The sequence below is a fragment of the Scyliorhinus canicula genome, chromosome 1, assembly GCF_902713615.1.
Source record: "Scyliorhinus canicula chromosome 1, sScyCan1.1, whole genome shotgun sequence".
NCBI lineage: Eukaryota > Metazoa > Chordata > Chondrichthyes > Carcharhiniformes > Scyliorhinidae > Scyliorhinus > Scyliorhinus canicula.
This window is the reverse complement of record NC_052146.1, coordinates 253,335,399-253,361,482: the sequence shown is the minus strand read 5'-3', so window position 1 is coordinate 253,361,482 and position 26,084 is coordinate 253,335,399. Positions and strand designations below refer to the sequence as shown.

At 48.1% G+C, this 26,084-nt stretch overlaps 1 protein-coding gene across 1 annotated transcript in view; it reads right to left on the bottom strand.

Moving 5' to 3' along the window:
* LOC119973467 (potassium channel subfamily K member 2-like) overlaps positions 1-25,228 on the bottom strand; it is a 236,812-nt gene extending 211,584 nt beyond the window's left edge. The window contains exons 1-2 of the mRNA XM_038811665.1: positions 25,068-25,228; positions 23,922-24,232 (exon numbers count right to left, since the gene is read on the bottom strand). Coding sequence (XP_038667593.1) covers positions 23,922-24,232; position 25,068 — 312 coding nt within the window. The 5' untranslated portion in view covers positions 25,069-25,228. The remainder of the gene's footprint in view (positions 1-23,921; positions 24,233-25,067) is intronic.
* Positions 25,229-26,084: the final 856 nt, after the last annotated feature.

Below are 26,084 nucleotides of genomic sequence, written 5' to 3'. Positions count from 1 at the left end.
TGCGCCCCCTCCTACAACTCCCTCTCCCTCACTGTCCCAAGGCCCTCAAGATGTGCCTTGGATTTTTTTCCTATTATGCCCAGTGGGTCCCCCAGTATGCGGACAAAGCCCGCCCACTATTTAAGGCCACCCTTTTCCCACTGTCAGCCAAGGCTCGCCAGGCCTTCAACTGCATCAAAGCGGACATCGCCAAAGCCACCATGAGTGCCGTTGACGAGTCTGTCCCCTTCCAGTTGGAGAGCGACGCATCAGAGGTCGCTCTCGCCGCCACCCTCAACCAAGCAGGCAGGCCGGTAGCATTTTTTCCACGCACCCTCTCCACCTCTGAACTTCGACACTCCTCGGTCGAAGAAGAAGCTCAAGCCATCGTGGAAGCCGTGCGGCACTAAAGGCACTACCTCGCTGGTAGGAGGTTTACCCTCATCACGGACCAAAGATCGGTTGCCTTCATAATTCGCAGCGGGGCAAGATCAAAAATGATAAGATCTTGAGGTGGAGAATCAAACTCTCCACCTATAATTACGATATAGTATATCGTCCTGGAAAGCTCAATGAGCCCCCAGATGCCCTGTCCCGCGGCACATGCGCCAGCCTGCAAGACGACCGACTACAGGCTATCCACGACAATCTCTGCCACCCGGGGCTCGCCCATTACATCAAGGCCCACAACCTGCCCTTCTCCAGCGAGGAGGTCAAAGCTGTAACCAGGAATTGCCAAATCTATGTGGAGAGTAAACTGCACTGCTATCGACCAGGTGAGGCCCACCTGGTAAAGGCTTCCCAGCCCTTTGAACGCCTCAGTATTTATTTCAAAGGGCCCCTCCCCGCAAATAATCGCAATACCTATTTCCTTAACATTATAGATGAGTTTTCCCATTTCCCGTTTACCATCCCATGCCCCGACATGACCATCCCCACCGTTATCAGAGCCCTGCATAGCGTCTTCACCCTGTTTGGTTTCCCCAATTATGTCCACAGTGACAGGGGCTCATCCTTCATGAGCGACGAACTGCGTCAGTACCTGCTCAGTAAGGGCATCGCCTCGAGCAGTACTACCAGTTACAACCCCAGGGGAAACGGGCAGGTGGAGAGGGAGAACACGACGGTCTGGAAGACCATCCGACTGACCCTACGGTCCAGGAATCACCCTGTTCCCACTGGCAGGAGGTCCTCCCTGATGCGCTCCACGCTATTAGGTCCCTCCTTTACATGGCCACAAACCAGACTCCTCATGACCGCTGTGGTGATCACAAGTTAACCAGATGCAACACAACTGAGCAACCACTAGAGGGAGTACGGGAGAGCCATATAAATAGATCAGGACAGGAAGTGAGGACACACTTCACTGAGGGCAGAACTTGGAGCAACACATATACACAAGACACACTTCACAGCAGGCGGGCTGGTAAGCAGGACACACACAGCAAGCAAAGCTGGTAGTTAGCACTGGAAGGTCGTTCTAGGTCGAGCTCTGGAAACTGAACGAACTCACAATAAAGCATCTTCTCCACACTTGAGACTACGAGCTTTATTAAGACACGAGTAACAACACATGGTACCTAGGAGTGATTTCAGACGCTTATGACAGGACAACTCAGCTGCAGATACAGAAAACAAAAAAACAAAAATGGCATGGAAATCTCAACCAAGAATGGCATGGAGATCTCCTGCTGGACATTCGACTTGGGAAGACATTGCTGATGAGAGGATGTGCCTTGGATTCCCACTTCACCTGGACACGACTGGAAAAGTAAGAAGTGTCTGGGAAAGGTTTAAACAAATGTTCGATTTCGCTATCATAGCATATGATGCAGCAGCAGCCTCAGACGAAATTAAAATAGCAATTCTCATCGAAGGAAATGAAGCTTGGAAAGTTTATAATGGATTTAAATACTCAAAAGGTGAAGACAGAAACAGCTTACAAACGGTACTAAACAAATTTGAAGAGTACTGTGAGAAATTTGAACAGCAAGACATACTCAGAGGCCAAACTGCACAGAGACTGAGTGATGCAAAACTTAAAAAATCACCAAAAGAGCAAGAAATCGCGAATGAAAAGTACAGATCAAAAAGAAGAAATAAAAAGAATTTCTCACAAAGCCAAAACGCTGAAACCCTGTCCAAATCGGGAAGAGAAGATCACTTACGAATTTTGCAGTCCTGGTGGGACAGTAAAATCGCTGAAATCCGCGAAAAAACGGCAAAAAATGGCGTTGGAGCACATTTTGCAGTCTCCGGTAAGCAAAGAACTACAAATCGCGTCTGCGCATGCGCCGGAACCGGAAGCCGCGCATGCGCAGTTTGAAAAAGATCGCAGCGCCGATTGTTATGCGCATGCGCAAGCCGCGCATGCGCAGTCAAAAAAAGTCGTCGTCGCGGATCGTCATGCGCATGCGCAAGCCGCGCATGCGCAATGGGAACGAAACCGCACAGTGAAGGACGAAAGCCGATTTGCGCATGCGCAAGTCATGCCAACGCGTGACGTCATGACGTCTGAGCATCCCGACCACGCCCACTTAAAAGGGAAATGCCCGAAAATTGAAAATAAGACACTTAAAGTGGTAAACACAAATTTTCTTGCCTCAGAACACAGAAAAACGCCTGAACTTACACCAACAGTTAAAAACAACTTGCACAACACCCTGAAAAAAGCAGTCTGCACCACCCAAAGTGAAGAGAACAAAAAGAATTCCGAAACAACAAAAGATGATTTGTTTTTCGAAGAATACTACTCAGACACAGCTGAGTCAGTCGGATATGCTTCTCACAGCATCAGCGACACGGTCGCAAAGCTCAACACGAATCAACTCGTGGTAGAAGAATCCAACCAGGATGATTTGTTTTTCGGAGAATACTACTCAGACACAGCTGAGTCAGTCGGATATGCTTCTCACAGCATCAGCGACACGGTCGCAAACTTCAACACGAATCAACTCGTGGTAGAAGAAGCCAACGAAGATGAAATGGGTATCAAAGAATACTACTCAGACATGGAGGAGTTATTTGGACATGCTGATCACAGCATCAGCGACACCGTTGCAAAGCTCAACACGACTCTACTCATGGTAGATGAATCCAACACCATGAGGCCATGGCAGCTCGTCGATACATTGGATGACAGCAATACCCAAGACGAAGACGACGCCACACAGAGAGCACAGGAAGACTCCACAGAGCGAGCGATGACAGGCTCCACAGTGCGAGTAATGAAAGACTCCAAAAGGGATGCAAGCAAACACTCCCTGGCGAACACCATGCATGAACAAGACCATGCAGGTAAACCCGCAGTATCTGAGCAACCGCAAGCAGACTATGAAAGTCTAACAAGCTCACATGAACAAGAAGAAGACAATGCACCTCTACCCACTGCATGCGAGAACAGTAACAAGGTGATCGCACTCGACGTACAGGATCACAGCGAGACTGACAGTTCTCAGCTTGTCTGTACAGAAGCACAGAGTCGGGCCACCCAGCAGTCCAGAGCGACGATGCCGAAAGAAAACATGCAGATTTTGACTCCAGAAGAGGAGCACCTGGAGTCCAGAGAGACTAAGCCAAAAGAAACCATGCAGATTTTGACTCCAGAAGAGGAGCACCTGGAGTCCAGAGAGACCAAGCCAAAAGAAACCATGCAGATTCTGACTCCAGACGAGGAGCACCTGGAGTCCAGAGAGACCAAGCCAGAAGAAACCATGCAGATTTTGACTCCAGAAGAGGAGCACCTGGAGTCCAGTGAGATAACATCAACGGAAATCATGAAGATTTCAACTCCAGAAGCGGAGCACCAGGAGTCCACAGACACCACGTCAACTGAAATCATGCAGATGTCAACTCCAGAAGAGGAGCGCCAGGAGTCCACAGACATCACGTCAATTGTAATCATGGAGGTTTTGACTCCAGAAGAGGAGCGCCAAGAATCCAGAGACACCGCGTCAAATGAAATCGAGAAGAATTTGACTCCGGAAGAGGAGCACCACGAAAGCAAAGATGAGGAATCCAATTCTCCACAAATGATTGAGGTCACCTGCACCGATGCAACATCAGATCATTCGCACCACTCTCGAGACGAAATGCTCAATGACTCAAATTATCCACGTGGGACACTCATAGAGTATAACAAAAAAAACAAAAGTCAAAAGAAACACAGCAAGAACAAAAGCAACATGAAGCGCGACAAGACCAACAACAATAGCAAGAAGCACAGCAGAAACGAGAACGACAACAGAACGAACAAAAGCAACATGAAGCGCGACAAGACAAACAACAAAGTCAGGAACAAAGATAGCGACAACACCAAAGACAGAAACGACAAAAACAGCAACACGAACGGCAACGAAAACAACAAAGTCAGGAACAACGACAGTGCCAACACCAAAGACAGAAACGACAAAAACAGCAACAAGTACGGCAACGAAAACAACAAAAACAGGAACGACAGAGACAACAGCAATGAAACAACGACTTGTACACAATGGTACTACTCGGCACATGAAGGACAATGCCACAGCGCATGGCAAAACGATGACAAGACTACAAACATGTCATGGGATGACGACGAATCGCATAAACACACGTCTGCTCCAGAACGAGCAAGCACACCAGCATCCAAGGCGGATGAGACAATAAATCAACACCACAAGCACAGAAAAAAGGCCATGCCAGTCAACATCAGTGAGGTGACCATGCAAACACCTCGGGATGATGCATTGGGTACTTAAAATAACAAGGAACACCAACAACATTCACAGCGGACTTGCAATATCAATATCACCACGTCATCAACAACAACAAAAAAAAACAAGAAAAAAAAAGCTCTGAACAAATTCATCAAGTTTGGACTCATAAATGTTTTATTGAGATTGGACATATAACTACATTGGCTTTGTACAGTATGCAATAGCACCATCACCTGTATAGATACGCATATCATAAGTAACTGTTTTCTATAATTTTCTTTAACGATGTACAGCAAATATGTAAAGAGAAAAAGGGGGATGGGGTGATCGTAGATTTACTAGATACAAAACAACTGAGCAAACACCAGAGGGAGAGCTACAAACACACCGGGACAGGATGTACAATTTTCTTTAACGATGTACAGAAAATATGTTAAGAGAAAAAGGGGGATGTGGTGATCACAAGTTAACCAGATGCAACACAACTGAGCAACCACTAGAGGGAGTACGGGAGAGCCATATAAATAGATCAGGACAGGAAGTGAGGACACACTTCACTGAGGGCAGAACTTGGAGCAACACATATACACAAGACACACTTTACAGCAGGCGGGCTGGTAAGCAGGACACACACAGCAAGCAAAGCTGGTAGTTAGCACTGGAAGGTCGTTCTAGGTCGAGCTCTGGAAACTGAACGAACTCACAATAAAGCATCTTCTCCACACTTGAGACTACGAGCTTTATTAAGACACGAGTAACAACACAACCGCTTGTTTGTCTTCCCTAGGGGAACTACCACAGGGGCCTTGCTTCCGTCCTGGCTGAGGACACCGAGTCCTGTCCCGCTTCGGAAACACATTCGGACCCATAAGACCGACCCCCTGGTAGAGAGGGTCCAGCTCCTGCACCCGAACCCACACTATGCATACGTCGAACACCCCAATGGCCGGCAGGATACCGTCTCCCTCCGAGACCTGGCTCCCGCAGGCTCCCCCACCACTACCACTAATGTACCCCCCACACTATACCCCGCCCAACCTCCCATGTCCTGCGCCCCCCCCCCACCTATTTGGTTTCCGTGCTCCCTTCCACCCGGCACACCAGTCTGCAGGAACAAAGCTCAGGAAGAACCGCCCCCGGAGTTCACCCCCGGGCCCACACCGGACCCACTTCCACAGCCACCCGAAACGGCTGCGACACCAGTGCTTCGTTGGTCACAACGTATGATCCGGATGCCGGACCGACTGAATTTGTGAACCCATCACCCCCGCCGGGCTTAATTCTTTTTACTGGAGGTGAATGTGGTGAATGTATAAATACTGTTAATTCTATGGGCCACTGTGTGGCTTCACCCACAGGGGGAGATGTGGAGCATGTACAGGCTCTGCCCATGGCTCCGCCCCTTATAGGAAGTATAAGAGCAGCTGACCTGCGGGACCGCCTTCAGTATTGTACCGGTCGCAGGCAGGCAAAGTTGTAAGCTGATTAAAACCATTGTTTACTTCGACTCGAGTCTCCGAGTGAATTGATGATCGCATAACACTGTGGCTTCACAGCGCCAGGTTCCCAGGTTTGATTCCCCGCTGGGTCACTGTCTGTGCGGAGTCTGCACATGGGTTTCCTCCGGGTGCTCCGGTTTCCTCCCACAGTCCAAAGACGTGCAGTTTAGGTGGATTGGCCATGCTAAATTGCCCTTGGTGTCCAGAAAGTTTGGAAGGGATTGTTGAGTTGTGGGGATGAAATGAAATGAAAATCGCTTATTGTCACGAGTAGGCTTCAATGAAGTTACTGTGAAAAGCCCCTAGTCGCCACATTCCGGCGCCTGTCCAGGGAGGCTGGTCTCGAACCGTGCTGCTGGCCTGCTTGATCTGCTTTAAAAGCCAGCGATTTAGCCTTGTGAGCTAAACCAGCCCAGGTGGAGGTGAGTGCTTAAGTGGGTTGGTGCAGACTCAATGGGCCAAAAGGCCTCCTTCTGCACTGTATGTTCTATCTTCTATGTTCTATGCTCATCTCTGGATTCTTAACAATTACACTGTAAATCATTGGCTGGCTATAGAGAATACGTCTACACTAGCCTCATCCTGTGCACCCAAACTGAAATGCTTGATTCCATTTGCTTCCACGTGTTGTACCTCAGCAGGCATCTCAACTCCCCACAAATTAATGAATTTTCTCGTTGGTAATTATTATTCATCTCTTTGGTTTTTATTTCAATTTCAATGGCAGCATGACCACATTTGAATATGAAAACACATCATTCCTGGCAAGTGGAGAATATTTAAGAGAAGTCTTGATCAGTTTAAAAACACAACTTTGAGAATGTAATGAAGGAGAAATTAGCTCCAGAGGCAAAAATGGTCATTAACCAGAGGAAACAGGCTTTAAGTAATTGGCAAAATGATGAAAACATCTTAAAGCAGAAAGTTGTTCTGATTGGGAATGGATTGCCTGAAAGGGCAATAGAACCTGTTTCAAGTATAACTTGTAAAGGAAATTTGCACGGTTATGGGGGTAGTAGCAGACAAGTTGGACAAATTGGATAGCTTTGTCAAAGAGCCTGCATGGACTAAATGGGCTGCATGTCCTCCTTTCATGTTGTATAATTTGTTCATTCTAGAGAAGTAACTAACCACCCTCGTGAACATTTATTAAGGCTGCCTCTGCTGCCATATCCCAGTGTGTACCAAATCTTGTTTACCCATTATATTTGTGCTCATTGAAATACATTGGTTCCCAATTTAAAATTCTCATCTTTGCATTCAGTTCCTTATACAGCTTTGCCCCTCCCTTTCCCTAATGATTCCTGCACTTAGTCCTCCTTCAGCCCTACAATCCTTCAAGAATTCTGCATTCCACCAATTCTTGTGCGTTCCCAGCCGCCTCTGCCCCACTCTTGGTCACCGTGCCTTCAGCTACATAAGAACTAGGAGCAGGAGTAGGCCATCTGGCCCCTCGAGCCTGCTCCGCCATTCAATGAGATCATGGCTGATCTTTTGTGAACTCAGCTCCACTTTCTGGCCCGAACACCATAACCCTTAATCCCTTTATTCTTCAAAACACTATCTATCTTTACCTTAAAAACATGTAATGAAGGAGCCTCAACTGCTTCACTGTACAAGGAATTCCATAGATTCACAACCCTTTGGGTGAAGAAGTTCCTCCTAAACTCAGTCCTAAATCTACTTCCCCTTATTTTGAGGCTATGTCCCCTAGTTCTGCTTTCACCCGCCAGTGGAAACAACCTGCCCGCATCGATCCTATCTATTCCCTTCATAATTTTAAATGTTTCTATAAGATCCCCCCTCATCCTTCTAAATTCCAACGAGTACAGTCCCAGTCTACTCAACCTCTCCTCATAATCCAACCCCTTCAGCTCTGGGATTAACCTAGTGAATCTCCTCTGCACACCCTCCAGTGCCAGTATGTCCTTTCTCAAGTAAGGAGACCAAAACTGAACACAATACTCCAGGTGTGGCCTCACTAACACCTTATACAATTGCAACATAACCTCCCTAGTCTTAAACTCCATCCCTCTAGCAATGAAGGACAAAATTCCATTTGCCTTCTTAATCACCTGTTGCACCTGTAAACCAACTTTCTGTGACTCATGCACTAGCACACCCAGGTCTCTCTGCACAGCGGCATGCTTTAATATTTTATCGTTTAAATAATAATCCCGTTTGCTGTTATTCCTACCAAAATGGATAACCTCACATTTGTCAACATTGTATTCCATCTGCCAGACCCAGCCCATTCACTTAACCTATCCAAATCCCTCTGCAGACGTCCAGTATCCTCTGCACTTTTTGCTTTACCAGTCATCTTAGTGTCATCTGCAAACTTGGACACATTGCCCTTGGTTCCCAACACCAAATCATCTATGTAAATTGTGAACAATTGTGGGCCCAACACGGATCCCTGAGGGACACCAACTAGCTACTGATTGCCAACCAGAGAAACACCCATTAATCCCCACTCTTTGCTTTCTATTAATTAACCAATCCTCTATCCATGCTACTACTTTACCCTTAATGCCATGCATCTTTATCATATGCAGCAACCTTTTGTGTGGCACCTTGTCAAAGGCTTTCTGGAAATCCAAATATACCACATCCATTGGCTCCCCGTTATCTACTGCACTGGCAATGTCCTCAAAACATTCCACTAAATTAGTTAGGCATGACCTGCCCTTTATGAATCCATGCTGCGTCTGCCCAATGGGACAATTTCTATCCCGATGCCTCGCTATTTCTTCTTTGATGATAGATTCCAGCATCTTCCCTACTACCGAAGTTAAGCTCACTGGCCTATAATTTCCTGCTCTCTGCCTACCTCCTTTTTTAAACAGTGGTGTCACGTTTGCTAATTTCCAATCCACCGGGACCACCCCAGAGTCTAGTGAATTTTGGTAAATCATCATTAGTGCATCTGCAATTTCCCTAGCCATTTCTTTTAGCACTCTGGGATGCATTCCATCAGGGCCATAAGCCTTACATAAACCTTAAAAGCTTTTTAATTCCCTTTCTTAACCATGCCACCTCTTTACCTCCATTTCTTCCATGAAGGCATTCGCAAAAATCTACTTCAATGACAAAGCTTTTGGTCATCTAATAGTGTCTCCCTTCTTTGACTCAGTGAAAAGAAAGACTGACATTTATTTCACAACCACCAGACTTCACAAAGTCCTTTACAGTCAATTAGGAATATTGGGCTTGAAGTTCTGCAGAGTGGTAATCAGAGATGGATTGCCACTCCACACCTACTTTCTTACCAGAAATATTTTTCAATTTTATCTTGCCCGACCTTCCAACTTAGACCGGGTGAGATATGTGCAAGGCAGCGAGCTCCTGAGACGCTGCAGAGTTGGATGTAAGGAGGCTATGTCCCCTTTTTTATAGCATGAGTGTGAACCAGGTAAGTTAAAGATCCAGCCAAGTTTAAAAGCATTTGACAGGCCAGGGAGAAAGTAAGTGGGTAGGATTTGTGGAGTGGTCGTGTCAGGACTCAGGGATGGGGGTATGGCGGGGTGGAGTGGGGGGAGAGGGGTAAGTACCACAGGGGTTGTTGTTGGTCTGAACAACAGTTACCCAGAAGTTAGAAGTAATTTTTTTTTTCATTCTAACTTTCCCATGCTAATTATTGGCTTCACACAGTTGGAACCATCCGAAGTTTGTGCTTTAAATCGTATTTTCAGATGGTTCCCAGTGCAGGGAAATTGCACATGGGAAGTTGGCACTTCTTGGGCAATGGTTGTGTAAACATTACCTGGGAACTTCTGCAGAGTGGCAGGGGAAATCCCGAGCGTATCTTCAGTGTGCCCACTAGGGTGCCACCCATACTTACACTGCCCTGGAGCTCGGAAGCTGTGGCGCATCAATTTATTGTTAATGGAATCGTCCAGTTGTATTCTGGTGAAGTGCCTTTTGACAACTTAAATCATGGAAAAGGCTCTAAATGATTGCAAATTGATGTTGCCTTAAAACTCAAATGCAACATTTCACTCAGCAATGCATTGTGGCATTTGTATGAATATTCACCTTTACGATTTGAATCAAACAAAAATATAATTAGAATGCTAATTAACCAACAATTCATTTTCACTGGCGCACTGGTAAAACCGAGAGGGCACAATGTTTACTTAGCTGGTTGAAATAGGCGACAGAAGAATAAAACTAAAATAATCTCAATGCACCAGCTAAGAAATCGTATGCACCATTTACACTGAAGCTTCCACGTACACCTGCAATGTTCTTTCCAGTTAGATAGCACCCCATTTACACTGCCGACCTGAACTTCTATCCTTCGTCTCAGGAGCAAGTTTTCAGCAGTTAATGTTCACAGGCCTAGAACTTGGATTTTGCCCCAAAGAAGCATGATGGGCATACATCAGAAAATGTTAGGCGCACTGGAATTTCTGACAGCAAGACACCACATTCTGGGGCTAGACTCAGAGCTGCTTGATTTCCCATGGCACAGTCACCAAACGTGCTCTCAATACGGAGAGACTTCCGGTCGGCGAGCGGAGCGGTCGCACAGAAAGGGGCTCCCGCAGGGCAACGAGGTCAACGCCTTTTTCTCCGCAGCGGGAAGAACACGGAAGGGGAAGATACAAACCCCCCCCCCCCACGACATTGGTGGCAGGGGAACCTCGGCGGCGGAGTGATCCGGCGGCGACAGCAGCAGCAGTGGCGGCGGCAGGTCCACACACCACCCCCCCCCCCCCCCCCCCCCCCGCCCCCCGGGCACCAGAGCGCAGGCCAGGAGCGGAGCGGCAGCAGCCCGGACCGAAGCGGGGCTCAGCCTGCAGAGAGAGGAGGGCACGGAGGAGCGACCAGCAACCTAACCACCCCCACCGGGAGAGCGGAGCGCGGGGTGCGACGGGCGGCGGCCCGGACAGAGCAGCGGGGACCGACCCAATCCCCCCCCCAACCGGCATTGACCACCACGAGGCAGGAACAAAGGAACTCCGGACCAGAAGCCTCTCTCTCTCTCTCTCTCTCTCTACCCTGGGTGAGTGAGGGGAAAGGAAGAAAAAAGAACTTTTACAAAAACAAAACTCAAAAGAAAACTGTTAAAGAGAGGGGAGGGGAGGGGGAAATATATTATTTTCTCTCTTTTGCACCCAAAACAAGCCCACCTGAGAGGAGTTTTATAAAAGAGAAAAAAATAAAGTGGTAACGGAAAGAAGGGAGGAGAGAAGAAAAGGGGAAGAAACAAAAAAAAAAATAGGGTGCGGAAAAGGGGGGAAAAGAAAAACAAAGGGAGAAGAAAAGAAGAAAGGGAAGGGAGAGAAAAAATGGCAGAAGGGAGCCAAAGCAGAGGGAGAAGGGGCACCAGAGGCAGACGGGTCAATGGGCGAGCCAGCTCAGGTGAGCGAATCAGCACACGAGGCGACAGAAAGGAAGTATCGCCGCATCAAAAAGAGCTGGACAGACAGGTGCCCTCTCCCCCGGGGCCTGTGGGGAGCTGGGACTGGAAGGCAGCCTTTGCTGAGGCGCTGAGGGAGCATCAGCAGGTAAACAAGGCAGAGGCAAAGGCAGACATCGAGGCCGCAGTGCAAGCAGCAGTAGCCAGGGCCATGTCAGGGGTGCAGCAGGCCCTGGCCAGACTAGAGGAGAAATTGGATGCCCAAGGGGAGAAACTGGAAGCCAAGAAGGCGACCATTAAGGAGCTGGAGAAAGCAGCGACTGACGTGAGCGACCGGGTCACGGCCCTGGAGAGGGAGGTGACGAGACTGGGCGCAACACAGGGGAGCCTGAAGGGCAGAGTAGACGACCAGGAAAACCTCTCGAAAAGGCTAAATATCAGGGTAGTGGGCCTGCCAGAGGGGATCGAGGGTAGAAACCCCACAGCATACGTGGCTGAGATGCTGGGCAACTTAGTGGGGAGGGAAACTTTCCCCAACCCACCAGAAATGGACAGAGCACATCGGTTGCTGCGCCCGAAGCCCAAGGCAGGAGACCACCCGAGAGCAGTCATAGCTAAACTGCACTGGTACCAAGACAGGGAAACAATCCTGGGCTGGGCCAGGAAAAATGGGAAGGACACGCCATTCGAATTTATTATGATATTGGGGCAGATATAGCCAGGAGACGGGCAGAGTTCAATAGAGCAAAAGCAGCTCTTCACTGGAGCAACGTGCGTTGTGGTATGCTGTACCCAGCGAAACTCTGGGTCACACACCAAAACAGGGAATACTTCTTTACAGTCCCCGCTGAGGCAAACAGGTTTGTCGAGGAGCACGGGCTGGAAAACCACCAGCGAGGGTAGGGACGAGGGGCCCCTGGCAAGGGGCAACGACACGCCTACGGGGGGGGTGGGGAGGGGTGAGGCAATGCCAGGCCCCCCCGCCCCCGCCACGGCGAGCGCACCCTGAACAAAGAGCAAACCACTGCCCGAGGGACCGCTCCAGATGGGAGGCCAGGCCCCAGCACGAGGGAACGAGAGAAATGGAGAAGGGAGAGCAAGTGAGAGGGGTGCAGGGTAGGATGGGGGAAGAGCGGGCAGAAAACCATAGAGGCCAGGCAGGGGAGAAGCGAGACAGTAACTCCCGAGAGGGGGGCCACCGCACGAGCAGGAAAGCTAGCGCCGGGGGCATGCAACAAAGCAGGGCCGCAGCGCACCCCCAACAGGGGGGAAGGCGCCAGGCAGGGGAGGGGGGGGATCATCCATCAGAGTCGGGAGAGCAAACGGGGACAGGAACAGGGGAAAGAGGGGCAAAGGAGAGGTATACGGGGGAGTAGGGAAAAGGGAGAGACTGGTGGGGTGGGGTGGGGGGGCACACAGGGAGCGAGAGACCGGGGAGGGGAAATGCAGGGAAGGAGGGACAAAAGAGGCGAGAAAAGGAACAGGGCTACAAAGTGCCACAACCAAGGGCTCGAAACAAGGAACTGCTGCAAGCACCCACCCAGTACGGTCTCTGGGCGAAGGGAGACCCCAGAGTGCAGGGGACTACCCGCGTGGCGGACCCACAGTGGATGGCCATGGCGGGTGCCCCCGGGATAAGGGGAAACCTCGGAGTGCGGAGGCCCAACCGCATGGAGAGAGCAGCGACAGCGGCCACCCTGGACGGCCCCCTAACAAAGGGAAACCCCGGAGGGCAGATGCACGTCCATCAGATAAGTATGGTTAATCCCACAGGAGCGAGGGGGCAGAAGCCCCCCCACCAGGATAGTCACCTGAAACGTAAGAGGACTCAACGGCCCAGTGAAGAGATCCAGAGTCTTCACCCACCTAAGAAATATGAGGGCCGACATAGTCTTCATCCAGGAGACACACCTGAGAGAGCAGGACCGACTGTGGGTAAGAAAGGGCTGGGTGGGACAGACCTACCATTCCTGCAATAGGACAAGGGCCGGGGGGTGGCGATATTGATCGGCAAGAGGACGATCTTTAGGGCAACAAAGACGGTTACGGACCCGGGGGGACGGTACATCATGGTCAGCGGGGCCCTGGATGGGGCACCGGTGGTACTAGTCAACGTGTACGCGCCCAACTGGGATGACACGAGCTTCATCAAAAAGACCATGGCAGAAATCCCTGACATAGCGACGCATCGACTAATCATGGTGGGGGGGACTTCAACTGTGTACAGGACCCAAAGACGGACAGATCAAACCCCAAAACGGGGAAAACCTCAAGCATGGCAAGGGAACTCAGTCACTTTATGGAGCAGATGGGAGCGGTGGACCCCTGGCGGTTCGCCCACCCAGGGGAGAAGGAATTCTCCTTCTTCTCCCCAGTACACAACATATACACCAGAATTGACTTCTTTGTGATGGGGAAAACGGTGCTTCCAGGGATAGACATAGTGGAATACTCCGCAATTGTGATATCAGACCACGCTCCACATTACATGGACGTGCGGCTAGAGACGGGCAAGGCCCAGCGTCCCACATGGAGGTTGGAATGTGCCTTACTAGCTGACAAGGCCTTCAGCGAAAGGATAGCGCGGGCCATAGCAGAGTACACGGAAAACAACCAGAACGGGGAGGTCTCACCCTCCACGTTCTTTGAAGCGCTAAAGGCCGTACTAAGAGGGGAAATCGTTGCTTTCAAAGCGCAAAGAGATAGGGAGGAAAGGATGGCTAGGCAGCAGCTGGTCGACTCCATACTGGAGGTAGACCGTAAATACTCCGAGGCCCCGACCGTGGAGCTCCTGGCAGAGAGGAAAGAGCTACAAAGGAACTTTGATCTGCTCTCCACCAGGAAAGCAGTGCACCAACTCCGCCAGGCGCGCGGGACCCTGTACGAACACGGAGACAAAGCCAGCCGCCTGTTGGCACACCAGCTGAGACAGCAGGCAGCCACCAGAGAAATTGCACAAATCAGGGGTACCGGAGGCACGTTAGAAACAGAACTGGAAAAGGTTAACAAAACCTTCAAGGCCTTCTAACAAGAGCTGTACACCTCAGAGCCCCCAAGGGGGGAGTCTGGGATGAAACAGTTCCTCGACGGACTGGACATCCCAGTCGTGGGGGAGGGCAGAAAACGGGACCTGGAAGCACCACTAGCACTGGGAGAGATCATGGAGAGCATTAGCTCCATGCAGGCGGGGAAGGCGCCAGAACCGGACGGATTCCCGGCGGACTTCTACAAAAGATTTGCGACAGCGCTGGCCCCGCACCTGCGGGAGATGTTCACAGACTCGCTAGCTGGGGACGTACTGCCACCCACGCTAGCACAGGCCTCAATCTTGCTTATACCTAAGAAAGACAAAGACCCAATGGAATGTGGGTCAGACAGACCTATCTCACTGCTGAACGCAGATGCCAAAATACTGGCCAAAATCCTAGCCAAAAGGCGAGAAGACTGTGTACCTGAGGTGGTTACAGAGAACCAGACGGGCTTCGTCAAAGGTAGACAGCTTACCTCGAACATCAGGCGCCTGCTAAACGTGATAATGACCCCCTTCGGGGAGGGAACACCAGAGGTGATCGTCTCCCTGGACGCAGAAAAGGCCTTCGACAGAGTCAAATGGAAATACCTCATAGAGGTACTGGAGCGGTTCGGGCTTGAACAGGGTTCACCTCCTGGGTAAAGCTCCTATACAACGCTCCCATGGCGAGTGTACGGACAAACAATACCAACTCCCAATACTTCCAGCTGCACAGGGGCAGCAGACAAGGATGCCCACTGTCCCCGCTGCTGTTCGCCCTAGCGATCGAACCGCTAGCAATCGCGCTCAGGGCAGCAAAAAGCTGGGGGGGATCCGAAGGGGAGGCAGAGAGCACAGAGTCTCACTCTATGCAGATGACCTGCTCCTCTACATTTCGGACCCACAGAGCAGCATGGGCAGAATCATTGCGCTCCTGAAAGAGTTTGGAGCCTTCTCGAGCTACAAACTCAACATGAGCAAAAGCGAGGTCTTCCCAGTACACCCGCAAAGGGGGGGTGTGACTAAAGGGGCTGCCGTTTAAACACGCCCGACACAAATTCCGCTACCTGGGGATCCAAATAGCCCATGACTGGAAAGGGATCCACAAATGGAACCTCACCAGTCTGACGGAGGAAGTAAAAAAGGACCTGCAAAGATGGAACACACTCCCACTCTCCCTCGCGGGGAGAGTCCAGACGATCAAAATGAACGTACTGCCCAGGTTCCTCTTCCTGTTTAGATCCATCCCAATCTACAGCCCCAAGGCCTTTTTCAAAGCGCTGGACAAACTAATCATGGCATTCGTATGGGGGGGGGGGGGGGGGGGGGGTGTAAAAATGCTAGGATCCCAAAGAAGGTCCTACAAAAAACAAAATCCAGGGGGGGGGGGCTAGCCCTCCCAAACCTACAATTCTACCACTGGGCGGCGACAGCCGAGCGAATAAGGGGATGGATCAAGGAGCCAGAGGCCGAGTGGGTGCGCGCGGAGGAGGCCTCCTGCGTGGGGACCTCCCTCCGGGCCCTCACCACGGCAGCACTCCCATCCCTACCCAAAAAACACTCCAGCAGCCCGGTGGTGATAGCCACCCTCCAATCCTGGAACCAACTGCGGCAGCAATTTGGCCTGACCAAAATGTTGGACAAAGCTCCCATCTGCAACAACCATAGGTTCACACCAGCACTGACTGACGCCACCTTCAAAAAGTGGAGGCAGGACAGAGGGACACTGTCAGTCAGGGACCTATACACGGACGGCAGGGTTGCAACACTGGACGAACTGACAGAGAAATTTCAGCTAGCCAGGGGGGCGAGCTAAGGTATCTGCAGCTTAAAAACTTCCTACGAAAGGAGACAAGGACATACCCACAACCGCCACTACTGGAAGAACTACTGGACGCTAGCATACTAGACAAGGGAAACTGTAGTGACATGTACGACCGACTGACAGAAAGGGCCGACACCATACTGGACGCAACAAGAAAGAAATGGGAGGAGGACCTGGGGATTGAGATAGGGTGGGGGCTCTGGAGCGAAGCACTGCATAGGGTCAACTCCACCGCCCCGTGCGCAAGGCTCAGCCTGACGCAGCTAAAAGTGGTACATAGAGCCCACTTAACAAGAACCCGTATGAGTAGGTTCTTCCTGGAGGTGGAGGATAGATGTGAACGGTGCCAAGGAGGCCCGGCCAACCACGCCCACATGTTCTGGTCTTCCCCAGACTTGTGGAGTACTGGACAGCCTTCTTTGAGCCAATGTCCAAAGTGGTGGGGGTGAGGGTGGAGCCATGCCGAAAGTGGCGGTCTTCGAGGTCTCGGACAAGCCAGATCTATTCCTGGGGAGGAGGGCGGACGCCCTTGCCTTTGCCTCCCTGATCGCCCGCCATAGAATCCTGTTTGGCTGGCGGTCAGCAGCACCACCCAGAGCTGCAGACTGGCTGTCCGACCTCTCGGAATCTCTCCAAATGGAGAAAATCAAATTCACCATCCGAGGGTCAGACGAAGGCTTCCACAGAACGTGGGAGCCATTCACGCGAATGTTCCGGGACCTGTTTGTGGCCAACGAACAAGAGGAAGAATAGCCAGGTAGCCAAGAAGCAGGGGAAAGTAGTCAAGAATCAGGTGAAGGTAGCCAAGGCATGAAAGGGAGAGATAGACTGGGAGGCAGGGAGGCTGGGAGGGGGAGGGATGGCTAAACCTGAGGAAAGAAAGGCGAACCGTGGAGGGGGGGGAACAAGAGAGGAGAACCAGCGGGGTGGGGCGGGGGGCGGGGAAACGGGAGCCGGAAGGAAGGCACGGGATGCCAAAACGTGCATGATATCTCCAGGAGCGGGGAACGAGGAAAATAAAGATGGAGGACGGGAGGAGCATCAGAAGCGGACGTGAGCGCGGGACCACAGCGAGACCTGTCCAGGAGAAGCAGGCGACAACAACACAAAACACAGCCAAGTATCGCACACTGTAATTATCTCCCCTGCACCCAAATGTATATTTGCCTCCCCAATCCCTGCCACCCCCGCCCCCCCCTTCCCCCCACCCCACCCCTCCGCAAACAGTCGCCTACTTACGTGGTGTAAATAATTTTGTCAGGTGTACAGAGCTGCCGCTGTCGAGCTGGTGCACAATACCCTACCAGTTATTCTATTTCATATTTTATTGTATTTTATGTTGGGGTGTGCCCTTCTCTTCTAAATATGTGTGTATATATATATATATATATATATGTTTCTTATTCTGTATACATAACGGTAATTATACCTTGTTCAAAAACCCAATAAAAAAAACATTTATAAAAAAAAACGTGCTCTCAATAGAAACTCAACAGCCGTCTGTTTCCCAAGCTGTAGCCACTGGAGAAAAATCTTGGAACATTAGAACAGGTAAGTGAGCAAAAGACTTGAAAAAGGTGATTCATAACTATCTCTGTTAGCTGCTTGATATCAATGAAATAGAGTTGTTTGATAAATGCGGGGGGTTTTAAAGTTTTATTTTGATGTTGAAATTTGTAGGAAACAAATGCACGACTTGTTAAGCAAGGAAGGTGATGGATGGTGATAAACAGGTCAGTGGTGATAGGTATTGTGTCGAGTTTCGCGAATTGAGAAGGAGGGAGTGGTTCACATGAAACACTTTGATGAGCTGCTGTCGAAGAGCTTGAGCAGCTGCAGCCATCAATGGCCAGTACTTCTCTTGCTCTTTCCCCTCTTCATGCAGCACCTCTTCCTCCTAATTATATGGAATCTCATACTGTCCAGGTGGTGCAAAGACTGGCCCTTTGCCAAAGGCAAAACCCTAGTGTATGCAGAAAATGATGCTCATTTGAGGCTCTACTCCAGAGTTCCTTCTGAACCATCCAGGCAGTGAAATCATTGCTTGAGTGGCCAATTGTGTGTGCAATTATGCTTCTTGTGGTATTATGTAAACCAGTTCTGTTGTTCTGCTCGGGTTCCTGACCGGAACCATGAACCATATTCAGCCGAACATCCTAGTTAGAATGAAGATGGAGCAGAGGACTTGTGACAGATTATGACTGCCATCAGGATATCAGGCACAGACCTGCTGGACATAGATGGTACTGGATTCCTTTCTCTTGACAAAGAACCAAGTTTAGTGAAAGGGGTCGCCCAAGGCTTGGATCTTGGGGAAGCTTTCCATACATATGGAATCTGGTTTTCTTACATTCTGCTTTGCTCTGTCCATGGAGAATGAGATGTAGTGGACTGCTTTGGTGACCTGTCATACACGTAGTGGATTGTAAACTGGGAGATGTTAGTGGCATCACATGCTGCAGCCTGAAAGGATGGCATGAATGCTGAGAGCCACGGGCAATGCCCTGTGGCTGCAGCAAGTGACAATGATTAATGACAATCTCCTTTGTGCCTAAGGCATTGTTCCTCTGAAAGAATCATGTGGAGATGCTCCCTGAAGATCCACTCTGCGTATGGATTCCTACACTGTGTCCTCCTCTCCTGTGAGGAATACCTGACCTTTCCTGGTTTCCTTAACACTTACACTCCCCCACCAGCCTCAAAGGCAGATCTACCATCCATTACTGCAGTACAGTGTTTTGAAAGCAGCCAAAAACAGTAGCAGTAGCAGTAGCAAAACTTCTACAGTTTTCTTCTCAGCTGTCAGTTTCACAGTCAGAAAACATGCCCAATTAGCAGCCTCAAATGACAAGCCATCAACAACAACCTGCATTTAAACACCATCTTTCACACAGTAAAATGTCCAAAACAGCATTATCGCACAAAACTTGACAGCTTGATACAAGGAGATGTTGGGACAGATGACCAAAAGCTTGTTCGAAATGGTAAATTGTGAAGTGGTATCTAAAAAGGATAAAAGAGAAGTGAAGAGGCTGATGGGAGGAATTCCAGAACTGAGGGAGCAGAAAGGCACGTCCACCAACAGTGAAGCAATCAATATCACAGATGTACCAGGCCAGAATTCAAGGTGTGCAGAGATCCTGCAGCACGTTGTAGGGCTGGAGGCGGTTACAGTAAATGCGGCAAAGCTACAAAGGGATTTGAAAAAAAAGGATGAGAATTTTAAAAATCAAGGCAAAGCCAGACAGGGAGCCAATGTAGGCCAACAAAGACAGGATAAATGGATGGACTGGACCTGGTGGGGGTATTCTATAGGTGTCCTAAGAGTGAGAGAAGTGGGAGAAGAAAATCTGCAGGGAAATCAAAGAGGTGTGCAAGAACTATAGTGGCTATATTGGGGACTTACCAAATATCGACTGGGATAAATGTTAGAGCAAAGGGTAAGGAGGGGGTAGAACAAAGGTGATATTATGCGTAGGGCAAGACTAGAATACTTAATGAATACTTTGTACTAGTGTTTATTGTGAAGGAGGAATGTGACAAAATGCCAACAGGAGCGAAGATAGTAGAAACAGTAGAAAAGGTGGAAATTGAGCAGGAGGTGGTGCTGGAAAGGCTGGCTATAACTAGGATGGATAAGTTGCCCGCTCTCTAGATGGCTAGAATCCAGGTTTCTGGAGGAAGATAAGGTCTAGGTAGCAGAAGGGCTTGCCACATTATTCTGATTTTCCTGAGAAACAGTGTGTGTGTGTGTGTGTGTGGGGGGGGGGGGGGGGGGGGGGGGGGCTGGGGGTGAGGCAACAAAATATAATCAATAGAGACTTGTAGAAGTTTGAGTTAATTAAGGATAGCCGACAAGGATTTGTTTAAGGCAGATCATGCCTGACTAATGAAATTTCTTTTTTGATGATGTAACAAAAAGTTGAGGAAGGGTTTGCCGTGCATGTGATCTATAGAGATTTTAAGAAAGTATTTGACAAAGTATCACATGAAAGGCTAATGTTAAATAATTGAATCTAATTGAATAGGAGAGTTTATGCCCAATTACATTTAAAACAAAGATTGGCTTGAGGAAAGGGAACTGCAAGACATGATGGATTGTTATTTCAGGCTGGACTGTGGTAGACAGTGGCGTTCCACAAGGATCAGTGGTAAGACCACTGCTTTTTCTGTTATATGTAAATGACTTGGATCTTAGAATGCTGAGTAAAATTTCAAAATTTGCCAGTGATACAAAACATGGTAGCCAGGATGATATATCGCCTGCAACATGACATAGATAAACTAGCAGAATGAGCAAGCAAGTAGCAGACAGAATTTAATATGAAGAAGTGTGAGGTGATGCATTTTGGCAGGCAGGATAGGGAGAGGCAATATAGATTTAATGGAAAGTTCTAAAGAACGTGCAGAACAGAGGGACCTGGGGATGCATGTGCATCGACCTATGAAGGTGGCAGGACCTTGAGAGAGAGGTTAGCAAAGCACATGAGATGTATGACTTCATGATCAGAGGCATTGAGTACAAAAGCAGGGAAATTATGCTGAACCTTTTCTGTTTCGTTCGCAACTGCTGTATTGTGTCCAGTTCTGGTCAACACAATTTAGTGAGAATGTGAGGCTCTTTGAGAGGGCGCAGAGGTGATTTATTAGAATTGTTCCAGGGATGAGGGATTTTATTTACAGGATTTTGGATTTTTCCCCCTGAAGCAAAGGAGATTTAATAGAGCTGGACAAGATTCTGACAAGTTTGAACCAGATGGACAGCGAAAAACTGTTCCCATTGGCTGATAATATAAGGGCGAGGGGACGCAAATTTAAAGGTTTTGGGCAAGAGATGCAAGGCAGATATGAGAAAGAGCTCTAAAAAAAACCACAGTGCTTTTGACCTGAAACTCTAAAGACCATTTAAGTGCTGTGGCATTAGATGGGTACGTGGAATTGTGAGAATACTGGGCACAAATTGAGGAGATGGCTGTACATTTAACCACATTGGAGAGGCTGGAGTTTGCGATAGTAGTGTACACAAAGATGTAAAGATCAAGATTTGCTTTTTTTGAGAAGCAGATTTTGATGATAGATTTGAAGGGGAGTTGGACAGTACCTGATAAGAGGGAGCGATTAATGATATGAGAAAACTTGGGGACAATGAAGGGAAGTTCTAAGGGCAGCAGTTTGCTGGAAATAGTTTTGAGGGAGTAGAGGTGAACTCTGAGGAATAAACTGAGCTTGGAGAGGAATTGAGGGAAGATGAGAAAAAAACTAGAGACATTTGCAAGTCCAGAACTAGGACAGGGGGGTAAACCAAAGGGAAGGTTCCTGAGTTTCTGCACAGCATGTAACTTATAAAAAAAAATAGATGAGCTCTACAGCAGGGTATTTTTCACCTATTAAGAGTCGTTGATAATTTTTATTATGTGACAAATCTGGTGTTGGAGCAGGCAAATATCAGAATAAGGTCCTGGAAATAGTACAGGGCCATAACTGAATGTTTTATTCATTGGTTTAAGTAGTTTTGTCTTGTGCTTTATGGATTAGCCCATCCTATGTGGTGAATATATGGGCCTATGTGGGCCATGCACATCTGGCTGCTAATGAGTATGCATGCCCTGCTTACCACACACAATATTTTTATGTCCATTTTTCACCATACAGTTAAATTAACTCCAGCCATTATTAAAAAGTGGTCAAGAAGATGCAATGGGACTTTGAACACTTTTGTAAAACCTGGTGTAGCACTACTTAGTATGCAGGGTTAAACCTAAACAGCATAAAAATGCCAGAGAAGTGGGGCCTCACACCCACTCTCTCTGAAGTTAGATTGTGGTCTAACTCAAAGCACCTTCCCTGTCATTACAAAGTTATTTTACCGTCATTCTAGCAGAATAATTTCAATGCAAGGAACAAAGAAAAGTACAGCATAGGAACAGGCCCAATGGCCCTCCAAGCCTGCACTGACCATGCTGCCTGTCTAACCTGAAACCTTTTACACTTTTGGGGCCCATATTCCTCTATTCCCATCCTATTCATGTATTTTATCAAGACATCCCTTAAACATCACTATCGTACTTGCTTCTACCACCTCCTCGAGTTCCAGGCACCCACTATCCTCTATGAAAACAACTTCCCTCGCACATCTCGTCCAAATTTTGCCCCTCGCATTTAAACCTATGTCCCCTAGTAATTGACTCTTCTACCCTGGGAAAAAGCTTTGGATGATCCACTCTCTTCCATGCCCCTCATAATTTTGTAGACTTCTATCAGGTTGCCCTTCAATACCCGTCGTTCCAGTGCAGCTTCCAACCAGAGGTCCATAAACAATTCCATATTGCCACAGTTTACTGAACTTTCTGTGCTATAAGAGAGTGTTTGCATAAATGCCTTCAGTCCCCAGCACAAACTTTGCTCCTTAGCCATTAATTCTGTCCTTCTCCCTGCTCACTGCCAGTAGCTGATCCGGATCTTTCACAATCTATTTGACCTTAACATGCACTGCTGATCACACATCAAAAAGACCACTTACTTCCATCTCTGCAACATGGCAGCCTCAGCTCACCTGCAGCCAGAAGCCTTGTCCATGCCTTTGTTACCTCAAAATCTGACCACTGCAATGTTCTCCTGGCCAGTGTCCCATCTTCCACCCTTCATAAACTTGAACTCTTGATGCCTGGATCCTGACTCGCACTATTGTTCCTTGCAGCCATCCCCCCCTATGCTTATGAATTACCTTAGCCCTAACTTCAACCTCCGGTGGCACAGTGGTTAGCACTGCTGCCTCACGCCAGGGACCCAGGTTCAATTCGGCCTTAGGTGACTGTTTGCACGTTCTCCCCGTGTCTGCAGGGTTTATCTCCGGGTGCTCCGGTTTCCTCCCGCCGTCCAAAGATGTGCAGGTTAGCTGGATTAGCCATGATCAATGCGTGGGGTGATGGGAGATTGGGCCTGGGTAGGGGACTCTTTCAGAGGGTCCCCGCAGACTCGATGGGCCAAATAGCCTCCTTCTGCACTGTAGGGATTCAATAAAAAGCAAACCCTTAATGTTAAAATCTCTCACCCGCCTTTTTGGATCTCGGCATTGCCTTCACTTCTTCCTCTGGAATGAGCAACAACCCTCCAAGAATTATCTGCTTCTCCAATCCAATTCACTTACACCATTGGCAGCCATGCCTTTCGCTGTAACCAAGATCACCCTGTGCCGCTCCGCCTCACTATTCCTTTCCATCATAATGCCTTGCTCACTTCTTTAAAGATGTTCCTTAAAACCTACTTCTGGGACCAAGTCGTCTACCCCGGTACCCCCGTGTGGGAGGCTCGGTGTCATACTTGGTTCGACAGCACTCCAATCAAGCGCCTTTGGCCGCCTCACTGTTTTAGAGGCGCTATGCAAATGCAAGCAGTTGCTGCAATGGCATTAAACAAAGGGCACAACAGGAAACGGCAATTACTGCACGTTTCATGTAGAACTCCACATCACATAACCTGTCATACAAATCGTTCGCTCACACCCAGCGTATAGAAGCAAGCGCCTCTATATTTTTCTTCTTACCTGAATCAATAGTTCTAGTTCCAAGGAATTGACACACATGTGCTTTTCCAGAAACTCCAGTTTCTGGATGGTGATTGCTGTCTTCTGAGAGCTCTCGGCAGGCTGTTCAAGTGCTTGAAAGACAGTGGCGCCGATAATCAAATAAAGCACCACCACCAGAAAATTAGCCGAGGCGGTCTTCCATTTCATAACTGTAGGGTTCAGGCTGCTGTCATCTGCCGGAGTTAAAACAGTCGGTTTTGCAGAGAAGGACAGCCTTGGCTTAGCATTCTGAGTTGCTGTTTTGGGGTCGAGTAGGTCAGGAGCTGCCACTGGTTTAAAAAAAACAAAACACAGAAAGAGATACATGCCATTCTTTTCACTGTCAACCACATTTTTTCTTTAAATGATTTAACTGGCTCACTGTTTGCCAGGCAGTAACATCAATTTACGTTGGGTGGGGGGGGGGGGGGGTTGATAAGTTTTAAATATGAACAAAATATTTGCAATTCGATAAAAAGGCAAATATTGGATCATGTAAGGAAATTAGCTCGGAATATATTACCCAGCTCAGGACTGCGGGGTATATGAATGGCATCAATTATATACATTCTCAACATCGATGCACTTTGTCTCAACAATTGTTTAAGGAGTGGTTTTAAAATAAGCCTTTATTTAAAAAAAACAAATGGTACCCACAACATCGATTTCACGTAAGACTTTCCAAGTTCCTGTCCCAGTAAAAAAAATGTATTTGAATTAAAATGTTTCAGTTCCGCCCAATGATTAATAATCATTGTAATTGGCAAAACGCAAGGTGCTGTACATTTTATAAGAGAGTAACGGTAATAGGCATCTTAGCAAGGATTCTGAATAAATCACGTTGAGCTTATTCTCCGAACCTCGACCGTATAGTAGTGTTCATTTACCAGATCCGAGAGCACTCTTGTAGACTACGGACAAAACCATATTCTGAAAAATATATTTCGCATCTCGATGACAGATTTTTCGGTAAAGCCGACCTAAGTGGAGCCTAATGAAATATGCATCTCTGCAAAACCTTGCTCAGCATTAATTCCAGAAATTCAAGAAAGACAATAGCAACGGGTGCTTTTAAAATGCATTTAACAAATTAAAGTGATTTCCACGGCGGCGGTTGGTACTTACTTCTTGTCCGAATAATTCACCCTATTTTCTGAGATCAGCAATCCTTTTTGTTCATGTTCAGTGGGAGAGTCAGACATTTAGGAGTGGATGCTGTTGCCACATGGCTCATACGTGTTCATCCTAAACCAAACGCATGAGGCTCTCTCTCCCTCTCTCTGAAGGACTCTCTCTCTCACACACACACACACACACACTCGCAACACACTTACACCTCGCTTCATTTAAATGATCTACAACCATGAAACTCACTCTCCCATATCCAGAAGACCGCCCCTGGTTTCCACAGGGCGATTATTCTCAAAGTAAATTATGCAATGCTGATTATCATTGGAATGGGATACACACGGGAAGTCACATTAAATAAACGTGATTAATATTCGGCTTCACAGCATATTGCTGAAACAACTGCCAGTATTTTTTTTAAACTAATTAATTGTTATCTTTTATAACATATCCGCTAACACGTCGTATCCTCCTGTATCAATCATTCGCCTGCTTGTGTCTGTTCGCCGTCAGTCTCATTGTACATGTGTAACTGATCATAAAGCCATTTATGCTGATTAGGAGTAGCTCCAAATATTTGATCATTGCAGATTAACTGCTATCCTAAATGTATGCCGTTAAATGCAAGCACAAAAATCTCTTGATGCCATGAAGGCATCAACAGCAGTTTCCAAATTATCAAGAGAAGGGTTCACTCCGAATTGAAGCAAGCTTATCCGGTTGACAACTTCACACGGAATCCAGTTCTGAAAAATAAACACGCAGCTTTATGTTTAGAGTCTCTTTGTGCTTCACTGCTATACATGAGGGGAAGTTGCAGCTGGACTTTGTGTTCTCAGGGTGGTCACTTTTCTGCTCAATTAGGATCAATTGCATGCAGCAAGGAGGATGTGCTCAAATAATCTGCCAGGATCATAAACAGTCAATAGTTGTGGTCGATCAGGAACAGAAAATATAGCAAAATAAACTTCCGCACTCCTAATTTCTCAAAAGTTGGTATTTCTGTTTCAATGG